General features: G+C 34.1%; 1 protein-coding gene across 1 annotated transcript; it reads right to left on the bottom strand.

Moving 5' to 3' along the window:
• Positions 1-2,118: 2,118 nt before the first annotated feature.
• LOC124839136 (AUGMIN subunit 8-like) lies at positions 2,119-11,040 on the bottom strand. The gene is made up of 7 exons (XM_047314873.2): positions 10,472-11,040; positions 8,944-10,363; positions 8,745-8,864; positions 8,252-8,371; positions 8,082-8,171; positions 7,652-7,759; positions 2,119-2,461 (listed from the first exon to the last, which is right to left on the bottom strand). The coding sequence occupies exons 2-7, from the start codon at positions 10,252-10,254 to the stop codon at positions 2,417-2,419; spliced, it is 1,794 nt and encodes a 597-aa protein (XP_047170829.1). The 5' UTR covers positions 10,255-10,363; positions 10,472-11,040; the 3' UTR covers positions 2,119-2,416.
• Between the last annotated feature and the right edge of the window lie 1,098 nt (positions 11,041-12,138).

Genomic DNA, 12,138 nt, shown 5'->3' with positions numbered 1-12,138 from the left:
TAATTTTGTAATTTTGATAGTATAAATATATTTTTTTAAACTCATTCTATAAATATAATTAATACTTTTATTATTTTAATGAATAAATAGTTATATTGTTAGGATTACACACAAAAACATTCATCTCAATTAGCAATTAATAATAAAAGTTTTATTGAAAACCTTTCGTATTTTGATTAGAATATTGATATTTGGACGGAGTTTTAAAATAATCTATGATTGATTCAAAATTATTCTACAATCAATAATAATAATCATAAACATCAATATAAATTAATCACAAAATGACACATGTATGATGTTAAAATGTCAAAAAAATATTATCAAAATATCAATATCTTTTCTATTAAAAGGACCACAGGAATATAAAATCTTCCCCCACCTCATTTAATGAAATATTAGTTAACAAACTCTAGAATTTTGTCTTGATTATATGATGTATATGTTACTGTCATAGATATTGTAAAGAAATATTGGGAAGAGATTATATTTATTGGACATGAGAAAATAATTCTTGCATGATACATTTATGACAGAAGAGGAGGGAAAGAAACTTTAGAGTTTCAACTTATCATCTTACGGTGAAGTCCTTATACTTCTTATGTATCCAATGAAATGAAGGTGTATGCAAAAGACTTTTTCACATTCAAGTTAGTACTATCTCTAGGTAAGATAATATAAATGCATAATAAATATTTATAGTGTTCTTATAGGCTTCTTACCTTATTTTTTGCATAAACAACTGCTAAATTGTATACTTCTGATGCATGAAATTTAAAAGTATAATTAAAATTATTTAAGAAAATAATTATAAAACATTAAATTTAATATCTTCTTTTTAATATTTTTACTTTTTTTAGTTGGACGTGGTTATACCTTTTTATTATTGGTGATTTATTGTAAATCTCCTACGCATTTTTAATTTAAACGAGTAAAAAATCATTATAGTTACAATTTTCAATAGCTTTTGTGAATTTTAAGATATTTCTTTCATCTTAAAAAATATTTTTTTTCATTATGTAAATTTATTTGTGTAAATAGTTAAAGATAATGAAATCTCTTTGATTATATTATAGGCAAATTACACTTATATCATATGAAGTCTGCTTTTGCTAAATGTACTCACGTCCTTCTAGTTTTAAAATACACACTCCATTTTTCTAATAAAATAACACTCAATATTCTTGAATTATTCCTTATATTTTTAATAAATGACGTTCATCTCTTTTATTTTTTCTAACAAGTAACATTCAGTTCCATGCCTAAAGCCAAAATGAAAATTTATGAAAATTAAAAACTAAAGTTTTGAAATTTTATAAGTAAAACTCAGAATAATTTAATTAGGAAGTTACTCATCTTTTTATAAGATGTCATATTATATTCATCCTCTCAAAATTTTAAAATAGAGGTTATTAATAAATCAACACTCACTCTACTTATTTTATAATATTTCTACCTGTCCTAAAAGTAAACATAATAATAAATTAATAAATTTTATCATATATTTTATAACTATTTAGTTATATATTCCATCAATATTGCTCAAAAATATATATTTTTATACTTTTATAAGAAGACTATGTATAATGACAATGTATATTTTTTGTCCACCATATATAATTGTTTAATTATTTGTAAAACAAATTCTTTGATTTTATATTTTGCAATTTTAATTTTAATCTTTCACAAACTTTTAGTAAAGTGTTATTCAGAATAATATATAAAGACGGGAAAAACTTATTGTTAACCATTTTCTTATATTATTAAATTTCAAAACTATAAATTTATCAAAAAGTATAATAAACATATTTCAATAATTTTTAAATCAATATTTTATGCTGCTTAAAGTTATTAGATATACAATTTATTTTGAAAAAAAAATTGATACAAATTTACTCTCACATATTTAAAATATTCCTGGTATACGTTGTGAATAATATTAAACATTACACTTTCACAGTTTTTGTATCCAGTATCTACAACCAATTGTTTTTAAAACATTATTTGTCATTTTGCAGTTTAATATGTAAAAGGAAATTTGTGAAAATTATAACCTTAGCCGAGAAGTTTGTACAATCAAATTACATAGCTATTAATAAATATGATAATAACAAAAGGTAAATTTGAATGATACTTTGCTCCATTGCTTTTTCATTTTCTTTTCCTTATCCTGATAAAAAAATTACAAGTTGAAACCTACGGCCTCTAGTATTGGGGAAAAAGAAGAAAAAGTGTAATAAAACTATGGATTCCAGCATATTTAACTGGAAAAAAAAACTATTAGAAAATTTACAAAGGTAAACTTAAAAGATTTTAGATATGATACTATGGCAGAAGCCGCAAGAAATGAGTTAAAACTTGTTAGCTAAGCAGCAGGTCAGGTTCCCAAATTGGCTACTTGCTTTGTCCCCAAAGCTTATTTGATTTGCATAAGATGCGTCAAAAGGCTACTTTCTTCAACCTGGTTTTGAGAAAATTAATGAGAAAGTAATACCAGTGTGATAATGATGGTGATGAAGAAATGCATTCTATTCTATTTATGCATCGAATGCATGATAAAACATATTACAATATCTCCAAAAAGAAAATAAAATATCTGGCTCCCTATGCACCATTTCAGAAACATGTTTCTCAGGTGAAAACGGTCAATCCAAAATTTTATCAGGCAAACAACATCAGATCCAGCTAAGTGGAACAAAGGGAAATGGTCATGTTACAAGAGAATGCAACGTGGACAGATATATCCTTCCAAAAAGCATCTTCAGCAAATTTTCACTATTCTTAAAGTATGCTGACATCATCAAAGAAAGGCAGAACAAAATCAAAGACACCAAAGAATTCAAAACATTAGCAAGAGTAAGGAAAGGATATCAGAAATGGCATTCGTTTTGTTAGGTTTTTGCTACGGTAATCCTAAATGGGTTGCAGTGTAACGGAAAAGACCAAGCTATAAAGACTATTAGAAAGTGGGTTTTAAGCCTAACTCAACCCCACAAAACCGGCATCTCGTGCGTGATAGTAGAAATTGGGTGGTCCAATAGCGGCCCGATTGCGGGTGGAATAGAAGAATAGAATGCCCACTCAGAACTCGCTAGGATAGGCTCTAACCATGGCTCTGATACCATATTAGAAAGTGGGTTTTAAGCCTAACTCAACCCCACAAAACCGGCTTGTAAGGTGAGGTTTGCACCTCACTTATATATTATAAATTGGCCTTATCTCTAGTCGATGTGGGACTTCCAACAAAGACTATAAGAAAAGTTCCATGTTTCATCATTCATGAACAATAAATAACAGCAGTTCTCGGGCCACAGTGATGTACCCTTGTTACAATTAAAAACATTGAAAGAAGTGAAAAGAAAATAACACCATTAGATGCTCTCTTGTTTTAAATGTAATCGGCTAGCATTTGGACCTTGTAAGGCCAGAGGTATGTGACCTAACAATACCAACCACTTTAGCAAGCACTCTATCCTCAAAGTGGGAAGACTGGGATGGTTTATGTTGGGAAGGGGGAGGCTAGGGCAAGGAAGAAAAAGAGGGGATGCATTGTCCAGTCAGTGCTGTGAAGTAGGTATGTGGTTGGGAAGAATGAGAGAATGGAAGTATAAGGTAGACTGTAGCTGGTGTGGGGGTACAAGGATGTAGTGACATGTTGCACTGGGTGGTGTCATTAAATGGGACATTGGGAAACTTAAAGAGGTCAGTGAGCTAGGGTGGTTGTGATCTAAAGCATTCAAGGCACTTGTGTGTCTCGAAGGGGAGAGAGAAGTAATTAGTTTGGTCCTTTGAAGGGTGAAGGATGGATACATGGAAGAAGGGGTGCACATAGGAGGATAGTGAAAAGAATCGCTTGTATGTGTTGGAAGTCCCTCATCAACTAGAGATAAGGCCAATTTATAGTATATAAGTGAGTGCAAACCTCATTTTACAAACCGGTTTTGTAGGGTTAAGTTAGACTTAAAGTCCACTTCTTAACATGGTATCAAAGCATGATTAGAGCTTATCCTAGCGAGATTTGTGTGGACATATTGTTCCACCCCCTACCGGGCCACTATCGGACCACCCATTAATGTTTAGTCTCACGCTCGAGATGTATATACTTCGGCGTGAGAGTGTGTTGGAAGTCCAACATCGACTAGAGATAAGACCAATTTATAGTATATAAGTGGGTGCAAACCTCACCTTACAAGCCAATTTTGTGGGGTTGAGTTAGGTTTAAAATCCACTTCTTAACCGTATGAAATGCCACTTATATGGCAAGGCTCTTGGTAAGGCCCAAAGTAATCGGCTGATAGTATGTGGGAGGGACAAAGTTAGACGAAGTTTTGGCATAATGGTTGTAAGCATAGCCATACCCAATCGTTTGGCTGCGAAAATGTAGTTTGGGTAGTGGGTGCTTGATGAGTGCATTAATAGACTAATTTTTATCGATATTAGTTTTAAAGAATAAAATACTTGTTTGTCTCTTTTTACATTGATTGTAATTTCCAGATTAGAATTTGAATTGATTGTATTGTCTTTCAAATGTAATTGTATTTTCTTAAAAGTTGTGTTGAAAATCTCACATAGACTAGAGATATAACCAAACTTCACCTTATAAGCAGATTTTGTAAAGCTAAATTAAGCTTAAAATCCACTTTTTAAGATGATATCAAAGTTTATCCTAGCAAAGTTTGTATGACCTTACGTGCCACTTGGCATCTAGTCCCATGCTAGAAATGTTTCATCCCTTATGCAAGGAGGTGTATTGAAGATCTCTCATTGACTAGAGATATGGCCAAAGTATAGTATACAAGTACAAACCTCGTCTTACAAGTAGGCTTTGTGAGATATAGTTTGACTTAAAGCTCACTTTTAAAGAATTCATGATTGTAGTTTGGATTGAAATTGGGCTTAAATTGAAGATGGAATTCAAGCCCAATTAAGGGACATGGTTTGGCCCAAGGAGAAGAGAGAGGTCAAATAAGTATGGAAGGCAAGCTGCTCAAATAAGCAATGAGAGCGTGTATGACTCAAGTAGTTCGGTAATCATGGTGTTGGCAAGGATTTACAAGAAATCATGTTCACTCACATTGAATTTTGTAGTTCGGTACAATATTTCAAATTGGAAACCTTCTAATTTAGTTGTCTACTTCAATTGTTTGAGTGTTTTAACTTTTCGGTAAGGAGAGCATTGAGGCATTGTTGATCAACATATATTTTGAAAGGGTGCACTAACAAATATTGATGCCGCTTTTTCACTACTTCTATTATTCCATACATCTCTTGGACATACATAGAGGCTACCCGTAAGCAAGGGCACATTACTTGTTGATACTTGCGGAAAAAGGAGAGTGGAGAGTCTTCTTGGCTGAGATTGGTGTTGATGCAACAAAGGGATCGGTATCCAAAACAAATGGTAGAGCAAAATCTGGTGAAGTGAGAACTGGAAGTGTAGTCATGTGTAGCTTTAATTTTTTGAATGCTGTCTCCTTGTGTATTGACTGAAATTGAATATTGAACCTTCTAGTGTTACACAGGCTATGAAAAATAGAAATTGGGTTTCAGCTATGAAACAAGAATATGATGCTCTTATTCACAAGACTTGCGATCTGGTTTCTTTTACTCCTGACAGGAGAGCAGTTGGCTGTGAATGGGTTTTTTGGATAAGAGAAAATGTCGATGGAACGGTTAATAAATATAAAGCCAGATTGATGAGATCTGTTTCATTTGAATGTTAATGATGCCTTTCTCAATGGCACTCTTGACAAAACTGTGTATATGATTCAACTTCCTGGACATAAGGTATTAGATAAATCTTTAGTTTGCAGACTTAATAAAGCCATCTTATGGCCTGAAACAAGCCCCTAGACAATGGTTAGACAAACTTAAAACAACTCTTTTGCAGCTTGGTTCTCTGTCCAGCAAGTGTGATGCTTCTCTATTTACCTATCAGCATAACTCTAAAACAGCCTACATACTGGTATACGTTGATGATATCATAATGACTCAAATTGCACTCCAGTTTTTCTCTCAAACAGCTGGGTAAACTGGATTAGTTTTTGGGATAGAAATCAACTATCGTTCAGACAAAACTGTTGTGAAGACTCAGTAAATATATTAGAGATATTTTGCATAAAACTAAGATAATAGAAGCTCAACCTACATCATCACCCATGGTCTCATCCTGCAAACTATCTAAAACAGGATCAAATTTATTTAACGGTCCCACTTTGTACATATCCGTTTTGGAGACTTGAAGTATGCTACTCTTACAAGACTTGACATTAGTTATGCTGTCAACAAAGTTTGTAAATTCATGTCGAACCCTCTGAATGCTCAATGGACAACTGTTAAAAGAACCTTACAATATCTTAAGGGAACTTCTTATGGTCTGCATATGCTACCAGCCTCTGGATGTTAGTTTTCTGTTTTGTTTGTGTAATCTGTTAAGAAGGTTTAGAACCTATATAAGATCTACTTGTTTCTGTTTCAGATAGAGTGGAATAATATACAATTCAGCTTTCATTAAACCTTCTTTCTGCCTTCTCTTCACATCCTTCTTTGGATATAATACATCCATTTGAGCTAGTTGAGGGTATCGTCCTTCATATGAAAGGCAGTCATGGATTTGCGTTGTTCTAGGATACTTGATAAAAGGAAAAGTATTGTTCGACCCAGAAGAGTCAGTCCAAGGGATCTGGTCCTTCAAAAGTGTTGAGCTGAAGTTTTGGAGTTTAGGAAAGGAAGGTTAGGTGGCGGTGCCAAGATAGGCTTGGTAAGCGTTGGTAATCAGCAGTAATGGTATAACTGGACTGGCCAAGAGGGGTTGTCATATGTCATGTGGATGTTAGTTCCCCCAAGGGTGGGTGGGGTGAGGCGGTTTTGTGAGTCACTGGAGTAGGGGAATGGGGATGACGGGAATGGGAAGGAAATATGTTCAAGTAGTAAAGCCATTAAAGATTGCAACCGGTCATGTGGGTACCTTGGGTTTTGAGGTGGGACTTGAAGGAAGATAAACAGCCTTGGATGGACTGGAGGGTGTCATCCAAATCTTGAGTTGCTTTGGAGGTACAGAGGACGAATGAAAGCACCAAGGTTTAGATTTTTGTTGCAGCTTGTATCCGTAGGTTGGATAACATGATATTCATTCTCTTCCCGTAAACAAGTGTATAATTAAATTACCTATATCCATTACTAATAGGTATCCATCAAACGTATTCATTTGATATTCATTGCAAATATCCATGGGCACAGAATTTTTTGACATCCCTAGACAGGTGGGAGAGGCCATACCATCTCAATTTCTCTAGTGCTAGTACTTAACTTTGTGCACTTTATCTGTAATAAGGATTTCAGGATTTGATATCAAACTGATTTAGGCCTATTCCTTCAAATATTTAATACAAGCTTAGTTTTTGTTGTTACTTAAATTTACCAGTACCTCCTATCAGTACACTAATACGATTCTTAAATACAGCTTAATTTAATGTTAAACCCTACATTGAGTAAATAACATCAAATTTAAATCATTTAATGCACACAGTGATAACTGATGCTTAAAATTGAAATTTATTTGCAACTACTTTATGGTCATATGCAATATAAGATTGATTTGAGATATTTGCGAGCGTAACTCATTTTCTAGAAAACATATATCATAACTCACCTGCATAGCTGCTACTGAAGCCATTAGCATTTCACATTCGTGAAGTATGGTCTTTTCCTGAACTGCTATGACAGCAACTTCAGAAATTAAACTGTTCATGCCCTCAACCTAGCACAGTCAAAAATGCAATGGTGTGGGAACCAAGAATAGACCTTATAATCTGATCATTATAAAACTTTACAGTTGGGCCTTTAACAATATTCAATTGCTTAATTTTACAAAATTTGGAAGTCAAGGAAGAAAAAATTAAATATGAAACTTCAACCACTGAAAAAACGGAGGTTTAAATGTAAAAAGACATATTGGCTAGAATAACAGTTGTTATACACGTGCTAGGCAATGATGGAAATTATTGAAGTTAATTTGCTATATTAATCCCCACCACTGTTAATATATACTATATAAATCTTGTAGAAAACAGCTAACTCACCCGTGAGAGCAAGGAACAGATACCAGATCCCATTGCTTGCATGACATCAACTGCTTGACAGATAGCAACTTTCAAATGCTCGATATCTGCCTGTAAAAGTATATACCAATGACGTCATTGTTTCATCTTCAGTCACCAAGAAATAAAAAGCATCCTACCAGCATACATACAATTTCTCCTCCAGTTACAGGAAGACGAAGAGTGCTGGCCTCCAAGTCTTCCACGGCTCCAGATAGAGCATCAATATGGTCTCTTTCAAGTACAGCCCAATCATCAAGATAGGTCATCAGCTTCAGTCATTGTCAAAAGGCTCACATTTAAAATGCATGGCTAAGTCTTGAAATTGGAAACAATTAAAAAGACGGAGAAAAATAGAATCACACTCTGGCAAGTGAAATTGGAATCTCATCATCGTACAATACCAGATATCTAATCACAAAGATAAACCCTCTATTTCAGATATTTCTATTCTACTCCTTCCAAAACTTTAAACAAACAGAATCAAAAGCTTTGAGTTCATAAAAGATTAAACTCGTCTAAGAAGCAAACAACAATATTGCATTACTCATATTTTCATTATGAATCGTCTGAAATTAAATTATCTACAATGTCTAATCAACAATAAAGCTGGCATAAAATTAATATATTTCATAAAAAAATTACTTGATCATTCAAAACAGAATTCAGCTTAAGGTCAAGCTTTAGCTGCTGAAGATTGATCCTCTTCCTAAGCACAGACTCCCACAGGGACAAAGTAGTAATCCATACATTATAGAGAGTTTTCTGCACCATTAATTAAGGACTTTTATAAGAACAAATTGGGAAAATTATATGATATAAACCATCATATGAAAATTAATACCTCCACAATTGCATTTTGGATATAAAGAACATCCTCAGCTCTTGCATTGGCAAACCTCCATTGCAAGTATCTATTGTAGAGAAGCCGTAATTGGTGAGCATCTTCTATGTGGGATACGCCCTTTTTCCCCATTTTAAAATCAGCAATAAAGCTGAGCACTGAGATTGAATTGTTTGATCGAATGGATGAATTGGTTGGCCGAATTCGAGAAGGACTGACCCCTCTAGAAGGAGGAGTTAACGGTCTTGACCTAGATGGACTGACACCTCTTGAACTAGGAGAGGATAGCACCGAGGTCTTACTCGGTGAAGACACTCGTGATCCTGGCGTTGACATGGACTGAGATCTGACTCCAGCCAATGCAATTGTAGTTGCAGAAGCAGATTTGTGAGGTCTCAATTCACGTGGAGAGCAGTCATCAACTGATCTCACCCCGCTTCCTATTCTGCCACTTCCAACAAGTGATACCAGCCTTACAGCATCACTGGAAGACCTTTGCAAGGGTTTACGTGATTCATCAGATATAGACAACCTTCTCGGTGAAGAAACACCAGTTCCCTGAACTGAAGTGTTCAAAGCAGCACAATCAAAGCTTTTGTTCAATGCATTAGAGAATACCTTCCCACCTAACCTACTGGGCCAACGATGTTGATCTATCAACCGAGAAGACAAGCTATCAACTGGTTTTGAATTCTCAGACTGATCAGAAGCGTTCTTCCCTCTAAGAGGACTCCTCTTTCTCTCTGGCGTAGGCTTTCTTACGGTTGGAGTTTCAGCCTGCTTGTGCGCCACATTTGAAGACGGTCGCAGAGTCCGATCAGAAGCATTAGCAGCTGGCTTCTCTTTCTTGCTAACAGGTATGGAAATGGTATCTGACTGAAAAGAAACACTCAGACTTCGCATTGTGGAAGGCCATAGACTGTCTGGCAAACGGCTACCCGTGACCCTTCTGGACAACAATTTCCCATCAACAGATGCATCATTGGTTGGTGTAGAAGGTCTTCGTGCAGTTGGGGAGGGAGGAGTTGAAGGCCTCTTCCTTTCTGCAGAGAGAGACCTCTTTGGAAACAACTGTGAGGTTGAGGCAGACGTCGTTCTTGTAAGGTTTGGTGATGGGCATCTACGAGTACCAGACGGAGTAACAGGAGTGGGTGACTTATATCTAGAACTAACTTCCCTTGTTGTTGAGCGTCTGGTGGTGGCTGCTGTGGCTGCATTGTTCTTTTCTGCCAGAACCAGCGGTGGTCTTACTCTTGGGCTCTCCGCAGCTTTGCTCTTCCTTGATGCTTGCCCTGATTCACAATCATCCATTCACCCTAACTAACTTTCCCTATTGGACCACATTGATCGAAAACTTCATGGAGCTAACCAGATTCGTACCAAGTTATATACAAAGGAGATCCTTTGCGGTGCTGCAAATCTGCCACAAATGCACAGTTTAAAAGTCAGACACAAATGGAAAGCAATTCAATCGTCAAAAAAGGAAAAAGGGAGGAGAAATAAAAAAAGATAAATGCAGAAAGCGCACATCTTTACAGAGACTCAGATCTGTTGGAGAACTAATTTGCCAATCATGTCCAAGAAACTGAAGTGGGTATGCTTTTCTCATCAGATAAAGCCCAAACCCAACTAGATCGGGACACAGTAAGTAAAACCCAGAGAGGGAAAACAACATTTGGGGTAATGGGTGAGAGAAACTTGCTGAAACTGTCTCGACGTGCATTTAACGCTTATTATTATCATTAGAGGTTAGTTATCGTTTAACTGCACTAAAAAGAGGATTCAAAATGCAGTGGAAAGGGATCCCTTGAAAATTGGGGATATTGGTGGGTGGAGTAGGATAATGGGCGGTGTAAGGTACAGAGAAAGTGCGTAGGGTAAGGTACGGGCTATAAAAAAATTTCCCCTTTCGTTTATCTCACGAGAGTGCCATGGTCCTGTGTGTGCTGGCAAATGGGTTCACTCCACATAAAATCGCACCTCCCTCTGCTCTCCTTCAACATACTACTCTCATTGGGATGATGGAACCGAACTAATACATTGCATATCAGTTGTTAGCACACTTTCTTACAAAACAAACAAAAATACTAACTGTTTCATTAATGATTTTCCTATAAATTACAGCTCTTGTTTTGTTTGTAGGTTGCGCGCAATTATTATAATTTTCTTAATTTAATAACAGAAGTGGTAAGGTTCGCGGGGAGATGGGTAAAGACATGCATGTCCACGTGCAAGTGGGTTCGTTGTCCATCCCTATGAAACTAACTACATTACCTTATACAGATAAACTGATCATGTCCATCCTCTATATTTATATATTTATATTTATAACTATTTTTATATTATTTTTAAATTTATACTTCTATATTATTATATAAAGGGTATTTTCTGTTTTCTATTTTTATCCTTTAAATAATTATTTTGTCAATATAAATTTTTATTTAACCATTTTTTAAATTTAAATATCTTTTTAAAATTAAAATAAATTCACAATAAAACTATTAAAATTATTTATATTTACTTTTATAATAATAATAATAATTTTATTATTTTTATTATTTTTTGTTATCTATAAAAAATGAACTTACATGTACATATACGTGTATTTTTACCAGTTTCAATGATAACAAAAGAAAATAAAAATAAATAAAACAACTATATCAATATATATAGATACTTTTTTAGTATACATAATTTTTATTCTCATTTTACCCTTTATAAGATAATTATTAACTGATTTTCTTAAATATAATTATTAGATATCAGAAGTATATTTTAAAATATTTTTGCAAAAAATTGTCATATGTTTTTCATTTTTATTATTATATTTAGAGTTTCTACTACTAACAGTGAGTTATCTCTTATTATTTTAATTATTTTTCTCTTATATAACTTAATCAGTTAAATAATTAGTTAAAACTTTTATATATATATATATATATATATATATATATATATATATATATAAACAAATTTTAAAAGTACAAAAATTTTAAAAATGGCAGGTCAACTCGCTAGCATATCCTTCGCTAGGACACATTTGGAAGATTAGTCCATTTTGCCACATTTAATATGTAAAATTCTCTTACAAAGCAACATTCAAAATCCTAAATTGTCTACACTCAATAACATCTCTTACAAAGTGCAGTCTAACATTGATATCGTTGGTTCTCTCATTGTATATTTGATCATCAA

The sequence above is a fragment of the Vigna umbellata genome, chromosome 2 (assembly GCF_029865625.1).
Source record: "Vigna umbellata cultivar VRB3 chromosome 2, Vumbellata_1.0, whole genome shotgun sequence".
Classification (NCBI taxonomy): Eukaryota; Viridiplantae; Streptophyta; class Magnoliopsida; order Fabales; family Fabaceae; genus Vigna; species Vigna umbellata.
Note: the sequence above shows the minus strand (reverse complement) of the source record. Positions and strands in the feature narration are given on the sequence as shown.